A 19,183-nucleotide genomic window follows, 5' to 3' on the forward strand; every position below is an offset into this window, starting at 1 on the left:
CGCTTAGTAACCAACAATTCCTTCAGGATCATCCCTTTTCGGGTCAAAAACAATAAATTCATTTGTTTACATTTAGCAACGACAGTAAACAAGAATCTCCCCAAACCATTATATTATGATTTCTTTGAATAACAAGATGAAATAGAGGCTATTTTGTCTGCAAAATGGTGAACTCGTTTCAAGGAGCATCCTTAAATATATTTTTGCGGGAATTAAACGGATCTCGCAGAAACTTGTGGTGTCAAAGTGACAAAGGTAACAAAAGAAATCCTGTCATTAATTAAAATACTCAGTTTCTGTGCCTAACTTTTTTTTGTCATAATATAAACCAAAACTTTAATGAAGTTTTGTCTTCCGTGCTCTAATAATTATCCTACTTCTACGTATTAGGTACTGTTTTATATTACGAAATCGTAATGATAATCAGATTTTCAGGTATTGGTAATACTTAATTATCTTAATTCTCTTTAACGTATTTATCCCATAAGTATTAACTTTCTTTCATCTTTACTATCCCTTTAACCGCCCAGTCAAATATCAATTACCGTACACCTAGCGCGCGGCTACAAATCGAAAAAAACATAACCCTCCTTCTGGCGCAGTCGGATAAAATATATATAGGTATACGAAATAAGGAGAAGCAATCATGTGAATAGGACGAAAAAATCGTACATGTTCTCTGTCGCAGCAATACGACATGAGCGACAGGGACACGAAAATATGTGTCGTATATATGCGACACAGGCGGTGAAAGGGTTAATCAATATAACTCTAACTACATACATCCTGCATACAAAAACTAGTTGATTTGCTCAGAAAACCCTTATAGAAGTCTATGGGAACAAGCAAATATAAACAAAGTCAATGTCACTCTATCAAATTAACTAATTACGAACTAGCAATCAGTAACTAACTGAGTACACAGTCAACTTACCCGATCCTTCTTTAATTTGTTGATAGTCCAAACTTAAATAAAACAGACGTCTTGTCTGCACAAAATCTATAGAGTTTATGCTAAATTAGTCAAATTCAATTACTGCGGTACTAATCCGATCACATCTCAATTAGTTTAAAACTACAGACTAAATACACTGGATTCGTTGAGTCGGGGCTGACAACTTAAAAGGTTGTCGTGGGCGAATGTTTGAATGGATTTGCATAGGCCAACTGCGACTTGTCAATAAACCACTCTATTGAGATATGGTTTTAAGGGTGATATTAGATTGGGATTTTGTCGTTAGTCTTTTGTGTGGTGACTTTATTTTGGGCTGTTGTTCACTTTCTAGAGTGTGTTATTATCTATATAAAGTAAGATATTTGATAGCTTTTTTTATTGATCCCAAGTTGGGAAATCCTCATGGAGACCTCTCGCCTGGGGAGGATGAAAGGGACTGTCAGACTCGTACTGACTAAAACCCACCCCGGAGTCCTGTCTCACACGTGGGTACGAGGGTGCGGGAAAGATATTTGATAGCTGATGTAAGATTAGTTGTTACTAAAACACATGGATATAATTCTAATATTCGTGACAAACCTTTTTTTCAATGAAAAACTCAATTTCACCAATGTATTACGTGAAAAAAAGTTTTTAAATAACGTTACGTTAAAATAAATTCAATTGAACAATTCAATGTTCAAATGGCGGTCCGTGTTTTTAATTTCCCTTGTCGTCCATTCTGCTATCTCCTTAATTGAACCCTTTTGGGAGCATACATGTATTGTTTCAATCAATCGTTTTACTGACAGATCGCTTCACGGAAAAATAAATGACATTGAACATAATTATGTTCAAAATAAAACGTGTTTTAACAGGATTTGAATACAAAACTTTACCAACTAATTACATGGGGCTTACAACATAACATGTGAAAAGTGTTTGTACATTGAACTGTAGCATTACGTGCCATAATGTGCACCTCTGCCTACCCCTTCAGGAATAAAAGGCGAAACGATTGAATACAAAACTTTATTACGTTTTGTAGGTTGCTACAATGACATGCTGATATTTTTAGCTGGCCTGTCTTTCGAAATGATTAAGCAGAATTTAGTGACAAAAATATAAGCTTGATGAAGCCCCAAGTCCGATCCCTGTATAATGAGGATTACAATGCTTAAAATTAAAATAACTGATGAAGAACCAACATATGTTAGCCAATTTCAGCTGCTGTTATAAAACATATAATAACGAACAATTGAACCTTGAATGAATCAGACAAATCAATACATATTTACATTTAAAGGTGAATCTCACATACCAATAGTATATAGTGCTATCTGCCATTCACTATTTCAGCTGGATTTCAGGGAAAGGTAATTGAATTGACTTTGAAGTCGGTTAGATTTATACGTCCGGAAGGTATCTCCTGATTACATTTGCAAGGTCTCATTTATTTGTGACAGTAGTCGGAACTACGACTTCTAATAAATCGAGTTACTCCATGTTAAAACAACTTATGTTCCTTTTTGAACCACTATTCTCTCAAATTTAATCTAAACTGTCTAACTTTTAATGTAGATTTAAATTACTAACTACTTTTTCACCCCACAACTGATTAAGTATCTGATACCTTCTTTGATCATCATCAACGCAATATAATAAAAACATAAAAGATTACGCATCATTGAAAGAGGTATGTAAGATTCGTAGCAATTGGCGTTTCATTGTCTCCGCCTACCCCTATGGGAGAAAGGCGTGAAGTTATGAATGTTACGCATCTCTCAAGATCACTAACAGAAATCCGTCTACGCACTTCTACTACTCGATACTTTAAGCACAAAATCCTAATACTATCTAGGTCCCTAAAGAAAGATAGTCACTGTATCATATATTTCAAATATAATAGACCCTATCGTACTGTAAAATGTTATCCACAAACAACAATAAAGTAAGCGAGGAATGTTGAAAGCCTCTGCCTTTCATTTTACGTTCCATAGCACTCTCAGTTCACTTGTTATTCCAACGATGTTACTTATAATAACGTAATACACTGCAAAATGGACTCTCAAACAAAAGTTCTATTCTATTTTTATGATATAAGGGTCCACTTTTCTATGGATAGATTTTAAAAAGAAATCGTTGTGTGCTTGCTTATTGAAGTACGGTATCATATTTGTGGACATAAATATATTAATAATTACCTATGTTTAATATTACCTATTACTTATAGACTTTTTTTTTTTTTTTTTTTTTTGAGGGGGAAAATCATCCAATGACTTTTCCCGCCTTGGGCGAGGCGAGAAGGAGTGTCAGACTCTTACTGACTAAAAACCACCCCGTTCCTTCTCCTGCATTTCGAGCCGGAGCCCCGGTAAACCCGCTAGGTAGTCCGCAGCTCCGGATTACTTATAGACTGCACCAATGATTAGGTATTCATAAACGCAACTACTTAGGCCCCAGCCCCACTTCTCCGTTGCGCTGCGTTGAGTCGCGATAAAAATATGTAGAAACTGCTGCGACAACGCAACGCAGCGTAACAAATAAGTGCCATTCTCTCAGTAGATCTTTGAGTAGATTTTCAGGTCCAAAGTTAATTTTTAGCTCATTAAGATTCTAGAAAGTGATGTTCTATAGCTAAAACTGTATTTGATATCTTTTATTGTACCTACTAGTATCATTCTCTATCAAGAATAGACATCACTTCTACAGAATTAGAGGACCATATAATTTCAGTACACCCAACAACCAGGCACACCTATGTGTATGTACTATAAATAATACAGCCATAAACTTCATCATCCCTCACTATGTTGAGGGAAACATATTACATTAAAGTTGTTAATTTTACTAATGTATGCGAGTTATTTGATACTCCTGTCCCTAATGTTCCTTCCGTTAGCTCAACATAACCTTACGCTTGTTATCCCTTGAGGTTATCGTAAAGGTGTATTAAATTGTTGGTTAGTTTTCTTAAGATTTTATTATTTAAGCATTAGTTTTTAAACTTTAAATGACCTAGCTTTTTTTAGGGGGAGAATCATCTAATGACTTCTCTCGCCTTGAGCGAGGTGAGAGGGACTATCAGACTCTTAATGACTAAAAACCACCCCGCTCCTAATCCTGCTCTCCCGTCGAGCCGTAACCCTGGTAAATCCGCTAGGTAGTCCGCAGATCCGGATCACGCATCAGCCTTACTGGGAACTTTAGGTGACCTAGCTGCGATACGTCGGAAACTGGCCAAGCGTGTCAATGATAAACCCCCTTTCCATTCTGATTGATAATGATGAGGAATAAATAATATTAATCTAATAAGAATCCTGACACTACATAAAAGGTAGATTTACAATAAAAGAAAAATAAATGTTCCTCTAATCTTGCAGTTTTTCCACTCAGTCTAGCCACCGCAAGTACCCGAGGTCCGCGCTAGACACAATCAATTACTCAGTGTCGATGTGCCACAATCTAGATTACATCCTAAGTGCACAGATGTTTGCAAACCAACTAGAATTTATCTCACAATCTACTCGTACGTTCGACACGTCTCGTGAATTATGGATGTGTAATGCTATTGGAGGGTTCAATTCTTGTTTAATTTCGTTTGATTCAAATTTGTTTTATTACTGGAGTATTTTGGCTATTCAAAAAAAAGGGTTCATGACAAATTTTTATTTTGATGCCCGTCTTGTAGATTATTTTATATCTAATATTAGATACGTATTTTTTATTTTCTTACAGAATCAAATACTCTCGATTATCTCTATTCCACCAATCAAGGCCTTTCGTTTGATATCCATACTGGATGTAGTTGCGGAAAAGTTAGATTATATCGTATAGTCATCAAGATAGAGTGTAGCTAATATCATCATCAGGTCGATCTAGTCAGAAAGGGTGTAAAATTCCAATTACTTACTACAACCAAACAATCAAATAAACCCATACAAAGGAGTGATGCAGTGAAATCCGACGCAGTAACAGAATACAATTTAATTTTAAAATTGCGGTTTCCCGTCAACAGTGCTCCGCGTGTGGACGGTAGCTTAATTCCAACAGCTTTTAATATAATAGTTTTTATAGTTTATATTGTCGCTGTACATGTTATTTCAGCTCTTCAATTTAGAGTTTTCGATTACCCGGTTTTTTTTTATCTGGTATTTTGATTGTGAATTTGATTTGACGAAAGCAAAGTGCAATAGTTACTGTTTTATAGGCCAAATTTATATATTTCCGTATGTGAATTACGGTAAATCAACTGACTCTGAAAGCAATCATACAGAACAGTATCTACCTATTTATACGCTGTTCCAACATATATAAAAAATTCATCGCTTCCTTAAAACCATTTCTATGTATTTGCGTTATTAACAAAACGGAAAATTTACTCAATCAGTTTATTTTCGGCAAAACAAAGAATTTCTTCATAAAAATGTAATATTTAAATAAAAACTCCGCTGAACAAATCATTCTCCGTTATCTTCAGCGCGATAAGTAGTCACGACGCAATAAAACATTCGAACTGACAATAGCCACCGACTCCCATAGTCCCACGGACACAATCACCGGCTCATGTAGCAGACACAACATTATCTTATTTCACGGCTCTCATAACATTACAGTGCTTACAAAGAATTTATAATAAACGAATACCAATTTATCTGTGCAGATACGGAGGACAGTAGCGGCGAGATACGAGCGCTTCCTGACCAGCTGTGACCCTATAACCTCGCACATCGACAAAATGCGTTATCACCGCACTATTACCAACTTATTGACCGGGAAGGTTCGTTATCAGTCGCCAACCAAACCCGCGAGCGTAAACATGAACATGAAATAAGTGATATGAACTCAATTACCGTGATACACTTGTGGACGAATGATGTGCGTTAAATCTTTAAGATGGGTGATCTGCTACCGAGTATACCGAGGAGTACGTTCGCGAGTGAGGTAGACGGAGGGAACTACAGCCTCGAGGGTCAGAGAGTGACGGAGTACGGGTCTGACGCGGAGTTGGCCGCTGTAGAGCTGTTCCGTGACTACCCGGAGCCACTGCTTCGCTTCGCCTCCGTGTGCTGCGTGCTCTTCATGCTCGTCGGCATCCCTGGCAACCTCATCACCATTGTTGCGCTTGCTAGGTGCAAGAAGGTCAGTTCCAATGTATAATTTATAAACTTACATATATTCAAAGGAAAGTAATACCTATGCTCGAGTAATCTCGCTTCAAAAATCTAGTAAGATGATCTTTAAAGTATGCATGTTCTGCAAAACTCGTATAAACGATTTTCATCACCTTTGCGATTTGCGAATACAACGTTATATCGGTGGTAGTGTTTCATTGCTTTCGAGTATACCTACATTACAAAATTGTAGGTCCAACAGATTGTAATTTAGTCACTATCCTTAAAGTTCCGGTTTAAGGCTTCATGAAGTATGTTAGACATAACAAAATTGTTGCATGCAATCAAGAGATTACAACAAGTTAAAGTTCAGAATAATTCCGATAACTGTATATCAAAGTTTAAATTACATAATATCGTATTCGATAAAAATTGTACTTCGTTTACTTGAAAAACCGTTTATTTTTATGGTATAAGCCGGTAAACGAACAGATGGATCATCTGATGGTAAGCAATCGCCGCTGCCCATGGACACCCGAAACACCAGATGCGTTACAAGTGCGTTGCCGGCCTTTTAGGGGTTATGAAATTAAAGGCGTTGTTTCACGTCGGTTTGCTGTGAGGCAGTGGTGTTACTGCGGTCGAGCCGGCCAACATTTAAAAGTTTATGAACTTAGTAGGCCAAATAAATAAATAATCATTATATCACTGTTTATTCAATTTACGGTAATTGCATGTACAATAATTACGAATATATTTACCTAGCAATTTACGAAACAAACCAAAATATTCGTATCTTTTTAACTATTCTAATTAAGTCGCTAGATAAGATCGTTTAAGATAACTGTGTGGGTTTAGTTAACACATTATGATGGTCAGTTAGCTTAACTGACAAGAAAATTAACTAATATCTCGGTATAATAAGATAGTGGAAATCCTTTTGCAAACTCAATAACGGGTTAAATATTTACATTTTATGAAACTCTTAGTCGTAATGGAACCGTTCTTACAAGTATACACATAACTGAAACGTAGATTGCTTATATTTTCGATCTTTTAAAGAAAGTGTTAATATTGTCAATAGGGTGGTAGATGACTAATTTTTATTATAATGTCAGTTTTGTTAAATATTTTAAAACATTGGACACGTATTTTTTATTTTCTTACGGAAACAAATAGTTTCGATGATATATTAATTTGAAATATCGCGTGACGTCACTTCTACGTACGTTGTATACGTAGAAGTGATCTGAAATCTTATATGGCAAAATAAAAAAACGTGTCTAATATTTTTTCATTGCCTAACTGGCGGATAAATACATTTTAAATTTTCATACCTCGTCATCATTCCTATTTTATATTGACGTCAGAAAAAAAGATGTACCTTTAAAAATCCTTATTTAACTTTCCACTTGCGCCTTCGCCCGCTTGGCATTAAGAGGATTTTTCTCAAACAAGCCCCGATGATCCAGATCCTGTAGGAATATTGGGCCAAAACAGCGTATGTTCTTCTCAGAATAGAAGGCTTTACAATATTCTTGGAACATTTTTTCGATCCGGTCTCAGATGGTACTAACTCAAACCAAATAAACAAACAATCAAATCTATTCTCTTCATAATATTATCTAGTAGAGAATAGATAAATAACTGATATTCACGTACACGTCCATTGACTAATTAGTCTGTTGTGTTAAATAAACAGAGATATATTATTATTTTATTAGTTAGGAATCATGAATCATAATATCGGACCGTAAATATCTATCGATGGACATTGGCCTCTTCTTACCAGACCGACATAATAGACATTCGTAAAAGATAAAATATTATCTAATTGTAAGGAAATAGTTTACAATATTAAGATAAGTTATTGACAGAAAACTAAAGCTCAGTTTGTAGACAAAATGTTAGTATTTCAATCAGAATTCTGCAGACTACAACCCATTCCAGAATGTTAATTCAAAGAGAATTTAAAATTTTCCGAATACGCTAAAAAATAATACATTTATACAAATAATTCTAGAAACTCTGCACAAAAAAGAGGAGTGAAATATGTAGTTCGCAAAATCAAAATTCATATTACAAAATATTATTTCAGAAGAACAACGAACGAACAAATATTAATCTTGTCACAAATTATCTGCTTGAACACGCACGCGGACGTCTCATAATTTATTTTATCATTTTTTTCCGTCAAATACACGTGTCTTATATGTTCTACTTGTGAATTGATAAAATAAAAGCGTATTTTATTTTATCATAGCTTCTTACGCATTTACAACTGAAGTCTAAATATAGAAAAAGTACTACGAAGTGAGAACGTGATTAATACCACTTTACGATAAAATTGACAATTAATGCTATGAAATATTACACTCTTAACTTAGGTCAGTGATCGACTCACTGTACAGAAATAACGAACTTAATTCGCTAGTAGCTACTACATAGAATACGCTTATGATAATAAAGTAAACTTCTCCATACAATTACCAACTCAATGAATTTTTATGTGTTTTTGAATAGAAAACGAGCTAAACTTTCTAACATTATCTTACTCAGATTTTGCTCAAATTTGGAGGTTAGAAAACAAATTGTGTTTCAATTACAGGTATTCATATACATATAACTCAAGTTTTAAGGTTAAGAAATAATAATGTTATGTTAGCAGCACCAATTATAAAACAAATCATGAACTCTTATAAAATACTAACCATGTTCTGTCGTCCGCAGGTCCGCAACGCCACCGCAGTGTTCATAATGAACCTGTCATGCTCCGACCTCCTGTTCTGCTGCTTCAACCTGCCGCTCGCCGCGTCCACCTTCTGGCGCCGCTCCTGGGCCCACGGCAGAATCCTCTGCCGAATGTTCCCCCTCGCCAGATACGCACTCGTTGCAGTATCTCTCTTCACGGTCCTGGCTATCACAATCAACAGATATGTGATGATCTCCCATCCACGTCTATACCCCAAGTAAGTTCATTATATTCATTATAGAAATAATAACAGTGACGTTACCATTGCGTAATACGTGATTAATATAATTGACGTGAATTCTGTTGATTGTTATTATATTCGGTCTTTACCAGGAAAACTTGTAACGTCTTCCGGAATCTTCTAATTACAAAGTTATTTTGTCAACAGGTTGTATCGACGTCAATATTTAGCAGTAATGGTGGCAAGCACTTGGGCGTTTTCATTCGGTGCATTAATAGCAACGTGGTTAGAAAAATGGGGCAGATTTGGTTTGGACCCCACGATTGGGTCCTGTTCAATACTTCCCGACAAAAATAATCGTTCTCCGAAAGAATTTCTCTTCGTGGGTGCCTTCATGCTGCCCTGTCTGGCCATTGTGATATGTTACGCTAGGATATTTTGCATTGTTAGAGAAGCAGCAAGAAAGTCGCGAGCGCCAGCACGAGGGCGATCTAGGCCAGGCTTAGAAGACTCTGCAGTTGGTTCAGCTTCCACAGCATTGGAACGATCGCCTGGCCCTGAAAATGGAATCAATCACGTTGCTCCACCCAGAAGGGCACTCCTAGCACCACCAGCACTGCACTGTCCTCCGACACCGGGACCTGAGCGGTCCTCGTCGTCTGGTGTTGATACATTAGATGGCCACGACGAGGAGTGCGCACTGGATGCTAAACCTAGAACACCGAGTGGCGGTGAAACTGCTAAACGTCTTAGACAAGCTGCGGTCGCGTTAAGACGATCACCAGCGTCTGTAAGACCACCTCGACTGACGCCAAAAGACAGAAAGTTACTAAAGATGATAATGGCAATAATGTTATCGTTCTGGGTGTGTTACTTGCCCATAACTTTGACGAAGATATTTCGAGAGTTTACGTCGCATCCAGCGGCAAACATAGCGGGGTATATACTGATATACCTGACGACGTGCATCAACCCCATCATCTACGTGGTGATGTCGTCGGAGTACCGGCAGGCGTACAAGAACCTGCTGATGTGTCGCCGCTGGGCGTGACGTTCGCCCGGCGATGGCGCCTCCGAGAAGCGCCCGCCGTGACTAGTCGTAAATCGCTGGACAGCCTGAATAACTGCAAATAATGGACACTCAAGTACATGTGTGTAAAAGATAAGTGACCATAAACTGGTGTAGTGTAGTGACAGCGTTAACTTATTTGTGTATACGTAGAGGACGTTCAGTTACGTAGACAATTTTGTAATCGCGAACCGTCCGTGATTGTGCTTAGAGGTGGGAAAGGAAGCAATTAGAGTGTTTTATACTGAAGTAGATATTATATATGATATTTAAATTACATAGTAATCTCGTATAGTGATACTCAGTGCGATCATACGGATGCCGAACTGAAGCATCCGACGACCGTATTAATCATCTCATTCAGTGTATTTAGTGATTTACATTTTTATCATCAAAATGATATGAATGAGTCATTGTTAATGTTTAATTGTACACTGTAAAGTATTATGTTCGGAACTTAGCAATAAGTCAATGAAAGTGAACTAAGTTGGGAAGCAATATTAACGTAGTGAAGACGTGTCGGGCTATAGCAAACCTCTGGAGCACTATCAATCTCGGACGTACCCATGACAGTTAAATTGAGTCATTAAGGAAAATAGAATAAACAAAAGGCTAAATATTGAGTCTTTGTATTCATTTGTATTTAAATGTTTGCTATTGAGTGACGTGTTTTAAGTTGTGTTGTTGAAAATGGGTGAATCTTCTATGTGGGGTGTTGAGAATGCGAGTGGGATACCTGGACTGCACTCGTACGAGTCTGATGCGGCGCTGGCCGCTGTGGAGTTGTTCACGGGCTACGACCAGCCTTTACTGCGCTTCGCCTACATCAGCTGCATGGTCTTCATGCTCATCGGCATCCCTGGGAACCTCATCACCATCATTGCACTGGCAAGATGCAAGAAGGTCAGTACTTACGTCTAATTTAGCTTAGTTCTAGTACTACATAGTAAATGCTGTGAGAAACGTAGAACTAGAAGGTGACGTGACCATTGAGTTTGTATAATTAACGGTTCACAGGAAATTCCATTCCCACGGGAATTCCTCTCTTAACACACTCTCATAAGATACAAATTATAGTAACACTGTTATGTTCATCATTTGCATATTATTTGAAGATTATATCTAATCTAGACATGTCATTATCTATGTGGCAATTATAAATGTTTTTGTTAACTGTTGTATATAATTATAACAAGATAAAAAAGTTTATCTCTTGTCCAAATATCTGGTTAACAATAGTTTCGTACATTAACTGTTTATTATTATGTTAGCAAAAAAACTAAAGATGTCTTATTTATTTCATAAAACTCATTTATACAAAGTAGGACAGTTAACCACGAAACAGAATCACGTCATTTTAATAAAACTATCGTCATTTGAACTTCTTAGAATTTGAGATTTATGAGAAACATGTACATTTGGAGTATCGCTTATCTTCTTCGGTCACTACTATTAGTGACGTATGTATAATATAAATCCTTATTAATAAGCAGAGACCAAAAGAAAAAGCGAATCTAGCAAATAAGTACTTTACTTCCTTTATATTTATTTATTTATTTATACTTTATTGCGCACATACATAAAAAAAAAAAAACATTATAATAGTAATTTGAGTACAAAGGGCAGTCTTATCACACACGGCGATTTCTTCCAGACAACCTTTGGTTGGAATTTATAAAATGGACCGGGAAAGGGCCCTTATAGTACAAGTAAAAGTGCACTTATTAACTATAACATAAAATTTTCACCACTAATGCGTCACATTTAGTATGTAGGATTTACCTATTTATCATTTAAAAACAAACAAAGTCAAATAAATTGGTATATTAAAATTAAATGAATATTAAAATTAATTCATATTTTGTTTTAACGGTAAATGGACAGGGAAATCCATGTCCCCAGTCAGGTTTCACCTTAGTGTTTCCATGTGAATCCACAACCAATAGGTACCTACCTAATTAAAAGAATAGGTTTACAGGAAAACTCCCGTATAAACACTACTGATTCACTCAAGGATTTATGAAACATGACAAAGCTATGAGTCTTTACCTGGACTATGTATATTATTCATTTAATCTTATTATAGTTTATGTTATAAACTACATCGTAGTCAATCTATACGTAACACACTGATATTATAAAAAACCTATTATAAATCTGAAAGTTTATTTGTTTGGATGTTTCTCCGTCAATCACGCTGTAACTGTTGGACGGATTTTGATGAAATTTTGTATACAGACAGGGTATGAGCTGCTTTGGGTGATAGGATTTAGTTACTTAAATCACTGTTCGTTATAATATACTTAATAAATACCTACTGTAGTAATAGTTTTATACTAATCTCACAAAAACTACGAATAAAATACTCCGCCAGCATTACTATACAGCCTTTGTTCGGCGCAGTGCATAAAAATACATCTATGTATTTGTATATCTATCATAACAGTTACTAACTACAATCGTTCTTATATTATAAAGACGAGAGTTTTGAGTTTGTATGTTTTTATCACGTCAAAACGGCTGTTTGTATCGAGATGTGGAACAGAGGTAGATTATAGTCTGGAATAACACGTAGATTACTTTTTGTTTCACGGATACGCGGGCAAAGCCGCAAATTACGTGATATTATTGAAAAAAGCATTGTTTACGTAAACAACCTATATTGAAACGGTAGGCAGGTATTATAGTTAAGTAACCTAAATAGAAAAACTAAATTCTTAATACAGTAGTATTACTCTAGAATTTTATCTGCAAGCGTATATTTATATTATATCTATAGGGTGACTGGTAATTAGTGAAAGATAATTAAACACGCGATAGTACTCATGATTACAAACAACTTTCCCAAAGAAAGTTTTTTGTATACTCATTAGTTTTGTTTTTATCACAGAAACAAAAAAAAAACAAAATTTCGGGCGCGCGTGCTTTCGCATGATCAGCAGTTAGCAGCGAGGTACCATGAGTTAACATTTGTACAATCGTTAGCATGATATAATATTATATATTTACAATAGAGTTATATTTCTTGTAAAGAAATAACTACGTAATACAATAAATTAATTTATAAACCCAGTTGAATTTATGTGACTCGTTGGATGCATTTTATTAAACACTAATGTAGCCAAGTATTAATTTAAGGACATATATCCTTAGTTGTAAAACCTCAAATTACCGTATACGTAGAAACTACGTACGTATAGGTAAGTTAATATGTAAACCATAATTTCCTTTGGTATTCACCAATACGTCAATGCATAATAATGTTATTTCCCTTTTTGCAAAGGAAAAAAATAAATATATAATATGTTATTGTATAAAGACATTAAACTCTTATGTCTCCTAAATAAATTGATATTAAGTACGCTATTTAAATGTACAATTATTAGTCAAGACAAGGGGTCGCAAGACACACAATTGTGACTGCCAAGCATCTCACGTTAATCAAAATGCGTATTAATGGATATTTTCGGTCAATGACTGAGTACTGCACTGATTATAGATATAATATACTTAGTATATGACCTACACATATGCCTCCTATTACAAGGTCTTCACAACTAATAAAAAAATGGGTGACACATTAAATATGTATTGTGCTATTCTGCCTAACCTTTCAAGGATAAATATGAAATGTTTTGTTTACGGCCCTAGAGTCCAGTAGGTGTCTGGATAAATTATTTTTTATTCACTATTCATTGAATATAAGCCAATCCTGACCACATAACCGCGTGCGTAGCTGTGGTAGCTACCACAATAGACGATTCATGTAAAGCATGAACAACTACCAACAATTAACTAAACGTTGACGTCATTATGTTATTCCGCGTACAAATACTACGTGAAATACGTTAATTGTCAATAGTTATTATTCTAGATGATTAATCCATATTATTAAACGCATAAAGCAATAAAATATGAAGTAGTTCTTGCAAAATACAGTATTTTTCACGAACGTTTTGTACTACTAATGGTATTTTTTCATAATTTTCTTCTACAAATTAAGCATCAACCTAAATAATTCAGTGGTCACTAGCCTACGACAGATGTCATACCGTCTGCTAATAATTGTAGGTATCCTACAAAAAAGAATGATTTCTAAATTATAACCTTACATATCCTGACAGATCGATCTTAGAACAAGAAGAAGTCTACATAATAAAATCACGGTTAGCTTAAATAAAACCCGACATTACAATTCCCATCAATCTTGGACACACCATTCTTCAATAATCAAATATCTTCCACCACTTTCAGGTCCGCAATGCGACAGCCTTCTTCATCATCAACTTGTCCTGCTCCGACCTGCTGTTCTGCTGCTTCATCCTGCCACTAGCTGCCTCCACATTCTACAACAGATCCTGGGCTCATGGCAAGATCCTGTGCTACATGTTCCCGTTCGCCAGATACGCACTGGTGGCAGTCTCACTGTTCACCGTCTTGGCCATCACGATCAACAGATACGTGATGATCTCCCATCCCCGGCTCTATCCCAAGTAAGTATAGCAAATTCTATATAAAATGGAGTCTACCTTTGAATGATTCAACAACCTTTATGAGTTTTCCGTGAATTGTAAATCAATGTCTAATGGATTTTTTTCTATTGTCAACAGATTGTACACAACCAGAAACATCTGCTTCATAACGGCAGGCATTTGGATCTTCTCATTCAGTGCGTTGTTACCCACGTGCTTCGAGGTTTGGGGCGAGTTCAGCTTGGACCCCATCACTGGTTCCTGTACCATCGTCCCTGATGACAACCAACATTCACCTAAGAAATTCCTTTTCATCATCGCTTTCATCTTTCCGAGTCTGGCAATCATTTTGTGCTATGCCAGAATATTGTGGATTGTTAGAAAAACCGCAAAAAAGTCACGGAACCCTTCTACGCAAATGAAGTCTTTAAGCATGAGTACCACGACAATAGCAACTAGATCTATAGATTTGGACAAACGCCCACCCAGGTACACAGTGCCCTCGTTTCCCATGAACTGCTTCATACACACCGCGGCTGAATTATCGAGCGATAGTTCCACACCATCGGATACAGAGAGACAGTCTGTGGCACCGCAGGACAATACGCCACAATTTGGACATGATAATAAAAACTTCCGTAGAAGCTTTATAGCTACGATGAGATGGACCACAATACCTGCGAAGCCACGTCTTCCGACAAAGAAAGACAAGAAGTTACTGACTATGATAGTAGCTATCATGGTCTCATTTTGCGTCTGTCACTTACCCATCACCCTTATGAAGACAATATTCTTTGAGACGACGACACACTCAGTAGCAAACGTGTTCGGGTATGTACTCATTTATTTCACGACATGTGCGAACCCCGTCATTTACGTTGTCATGTCCAATGAATACAGACAAGCATACAAAAGTGTATTTAAATGTAAACGATGAGATTGTTTTCTTTTTTTATTCGTGTAAATACTCAATAGTGTTATATCTAAGTGCGATATTAACGAAAATTGAATGCTGTTCGACAGTGATAAAGTCCTTAATCGAACGGTTTAGATTTGAGATAAAGATTGTCATAGCAGTTTACTCGTACCAACTTGGATCTCGTGATATTTGGGTATCTCTCTTATAAAAAGTACCTAATTGAAAATATTCTAATCACCATAACCATAATTTATTACATTCCGATTTAAATCAACATATTATGTAGCTAACGTTGCCATATGAATAACTTTCAGCTGTCTAAGTCAATACGAGTCGATTCTATTTGTCTAATACATGTAAATATTTATGAACTAAGCTTTAGCAATAATTTGTAGCGAAAACCTTTACTTAAGATAATTAGAAAGCAATGGAAATTAGTCAGATATGTCGTATGTATACTATTAGATCGAAAACATCATAAGAACTTGGAAATAGGTAAACGAACATTTTCACTACTATCTACTAGTAAAAAAGTATACTACATCAGTGTTTTGACTTCAAAGAGTTAATCGTTATTTAATCGAATAATAAATTATTCAACAGTATTTAATGTTAAAAGAATTAATCAATCAAAATGCTTATTGAAACGTATACCAAAAAAATAAAAATGAACTGAAGCTTGTTACCTCCATTTACCTACGAATAGTTTATACAATTCTACGATAATACAACTTAAATAATATTGACATACGAATATACCATTAAGGATAATGTCTAAGGTATTATGATAAACGTAGACATTTTTTATATGAAGAAAACAAAATAAAAGAGTTCTTGGGTGGAATTAATAAAAAAAATCGGAGACCTCTTAATTAAAGTTGACTATTGTTTGCCTCGGCCATAATGACGTGTTCGTACAGTAATCGCGGTCAAAATTCTACGTAATGATCATAGAAAATATACCTTTTATTTTGCAACTCTACTCCCAAGGAATAGAGTTGAAAATGGGTTATATGAGTAAGGGTCTGATGGGTACAATACTTCCTTAAGCTGCGGTTGACGTATGAACGCGAATTGTTGTTTGCCGAAGCAAATAATAGTCACCTGTACGTTGTTTGTTTTATGATATTTGATTTAATGATTCAATTACAGAATTGCTTACCTTTTTATTCGAATGAGTATGAAACTTACAGAATATTATATTACTTTTTATTACCGTGTCTAGTAATAGTAATCAGTTTATATCAATTGTCATAAAATGAACAGTAAAAGGTGTTTCGTACTAGCGTACAATATCAACGTGTGATATTAATGTAAATAAGGAGGATGTCAAAGACATAGCTAATTAAAGTTTCGGTAACGGTTAATATTGAATCGAAGACGGTGCTGTTTCATTCGATTGAAATTGAATATAACAGAAATGGAAGCAAGTTTCTCGTGAGAATATTATTGTAATTAAATCTTAGATTAAATACAGATACGTTATTTTTCAATTTTGAGAATAAATTCTCTCTAAAATGGCAGCCTTTTGCTTCGAACTCGTTCTTAGTTAAGTCATAAAATTAATATAGATTGTAAACTATTGTAAAACATCGCTTTGATTCAACAAAATATGTAAAGACGACCATTCCAAATGATTGTCGGTTTTTGACAAAATATTAAAATGTTACTAGAGTCTAGAGTTAAATGTTTTGTATGATAGATTATATGAAATAATTATAACACATAAGTCTTAACCGAAGATTACCCAAAGATGTTATACCTAATTGTATATAGGAAAGTTTATTTAGTCAATAGACGATTTGTACTGTATTTATATGTAATAAGATAGCATTTAGAATAAACGATTTTCTTTGAACAGAATCTGGAAATCGATTGAGCTGATTTTCAGTGTAAAAGTTGGAACGTGTTTTGTTTACATTATAATCTTTGGTAGCGAACGAATGTAGGATAAATAAGTTGTAAAGTTTGACATGGGTCTGATAGAATAAATTTTGTTATAATTTTGAATAAGTACCACTGAATATGTAATACTTTATCTCCTTGAAACAACATGAAAGCTTTTCAACAGTTAAAGAACATTGTGGAATGTTCTAAAGTACTGAAACGATATCAAATGGTTGACTGAATTTGTGCGAAAACTGTCACACTTAGTCTTTATTTAGTGCTTCAGACGATCCTTTAACAAGAGCCCGCGTTTCAAGTTACCTTAATTAAAGCAATTATTGGGATTTTCGAATTCGAATTTCTCAAAAGTCTGGAATGTTTTAGTGATAGTTTAAAGTGATGTTTTTAATGATTGCAGACGATATTCAGATTACTGTAAACTAAACAATGTGGTAATCTAAATTAACTTAAATCTAAATTAAATTAAGTCTATATAGGGTACTGTTAATTATTGAAGGTTATTTAAACACACAAAACAACAAAATTTCATTAGCACGCGCGCGTAAAGTTCCAAAATACCTAACGCGCGGGCGCCTCGCTGCTAACAGCTGATCATGCGAAAACACGAGCGCTAATTTTGTTGTATTGTTATTGTGATAAAAATAAAACGATACATCCTACACTAATGACCAGTCACCCTATATAATCTTTTCAGTCAACCATAGGTCACAGAAATATTGTTTTATACCACTATACATTTCAGAATTGATAATTCAGGACTTATTTGAAATCGAAGTTGAAATCTTTCACTACCAGTTAGCTTTATTTTTGTGTACATCCTAAGCTAAATTAAATAAGAATGAATCCAAATAGACTTATTATGATTATTATTTATTTTAGTTATTCTTGGGTTTAGTTGTGACCATATTATTGCCAAGCAGATAATGCAGATGATATTTTTATCTCTTCAATTATATATTAGACACAAATAAAAAATATACATTATCTCGCTTATATTATCCATATTGCGGCAAAATTCAAACTAAAATATACCTAATTGCTTTCTATTACGTCACAGATTACCTAACAGTTTTTAAATGCAATAATATTGTCACAGATTGTATTGTATAGAAATTAATGTTATGTTTAAATACTCTTTTGTATAATGTGTGAAGACGAATGGAACACCAAGACGTAGGTACCAAAGAACCAACTCCAGGGGCCACACCCTTAAGCCATTGTACTTACCAAAGATATAAATAAAAATAAATTATAAAATATTACACTATATACCTTCGTTTCATTTACCTTTAGGACTGATCTATTAACAGACATGAAAGTACCATTTATCATGATGGTCAATTAATTGTAACTGCCGAATAAGATTTCTGGGTTCAATTCCCGATTCCAACAAAGATTCGTAAATATTAAGCTATGAAATTCAAGCTCTCTAACTCATTATGACTTAAAATATTTATATAAAACAACACACACAGATAACACATTTTTTCAAAAGAAACAAGTAGTACCTATTATACATAATCCTTCAAGAAAACAAAATAGGTATTTACCAGCAATATTTTGCTGCAAAACGTTTCAAAGTGATAGCAATCAAAGTAAATTACAAGCAATCAATAAATAAATCACTCGACCCACTTGCGACACTGTCATAAAGGCCAATTTGCTGTGACACTTAGTAGCAGTGAAACATCTTTCCTTATATTAAAGTTCAAAAGTTATAGTCACAGATAAGTATGAAGCAAGTCTCCACAGATGAGCGACATTTTGTTTGCTGATGATAAAAAATGTTTAGGATTGGAAAAAAGATTCACCGAAAGTTAAAAGTACCTACTTT

At 35.0% G+C, this 19,183-nt stretch overlaps 2 protein-coding genes across 2 annotated transcripts in view; both read left to right on the top strand.

Moving 5' to 3' along the window:
- The window catches only part of LOC118267410 (G-protein coupled receptor moody-like), a 125,447-nt gene extending 115,414 nt beyond the window's left edge, over positions 1–10,033 (top strand). The window contains exons 3-5 of the mRNA XM_035581382.2: positions 5,598–6,076; positions 8,779–9,017; positions 9,189–10,033. Of these exons, the coding sequence (XP_035437275.1) occupies positions 5,831–6,076; positions 8,779–9,017; positions 9,189–10,032 (1,329 nt within the window). The 5' untranslated portion in view covers positions 5,598–5,830 and the 3' untranslated portion in view covers position 10,033. The remainder of the gene's footprint in view (positions 1–5,597; positions 6,077–8,778; positions 9,018–9,188) is intronic.
- Positions 10,034–10,731: 698 nt separating this feature from the next.
- On the top strand, positions 10,732–18,618 carry LOC118267411 (G-protein coupled receptor moody-like). Its single transcript, XM_035581384.2, has 3 exons — positions 10,732–10,953; positions 14,305–14,543; positions 14,661–18,618. Exons 1-3 carry the CDS (start codon positions 10,741–10,743, stop codon positions 15,457–15,459), a joined length of 1,251 nt encoding a protein of 416 aa, XP_035437277.2. The 5' UTR covers positions 10,732–10,740; the 3' UTR covers positions 15,460–18,618.
- Positions 18,619–19,183: the final 565 nt, after the last annotated feature.

Source organism: Spodoptera frugiperda, chromosome 6 (assembly GCF_023101765.2).
Source record: "Spodoptera frugiperda isolate SF20-4 chromosome 6, AGI-APGP_CSIRO_Sfru_2.0, whole genome shotgun sequence".
Classification (NCBI taxonomy): domain Eukaryota; kingdom Metazoa; phylum Arthropoda; class Insecta; order Lepidoptera; family Noctuidae; genus Spodoptera; species Spodoptera frugiperda.

Bases quoted from the DNA above. Each gene is read 5' to 3' on its own strand.
- LOC118267411 (XM_035581384.2), top strand. From the start codon at position 10,741: ATGGGTGAATCTTCTATGTGGGGTGTTGAGAATGCGAGTGGGATACCT. The intron at 10,954-14,304 runs GTCAGTACTTAC...CACCACTTTCAG, and splicing joins CACTGGCAAGATGCAAGAAG to GTCCGCAATGCGACAGCCTT. The intron at 14,544-14,660 runs GTAAGTATAGCA...TATTGTCAACAG, and splicing joins CATCCCCGGCTCTATCCCAA to ATTGTACACAACCAGAAACA.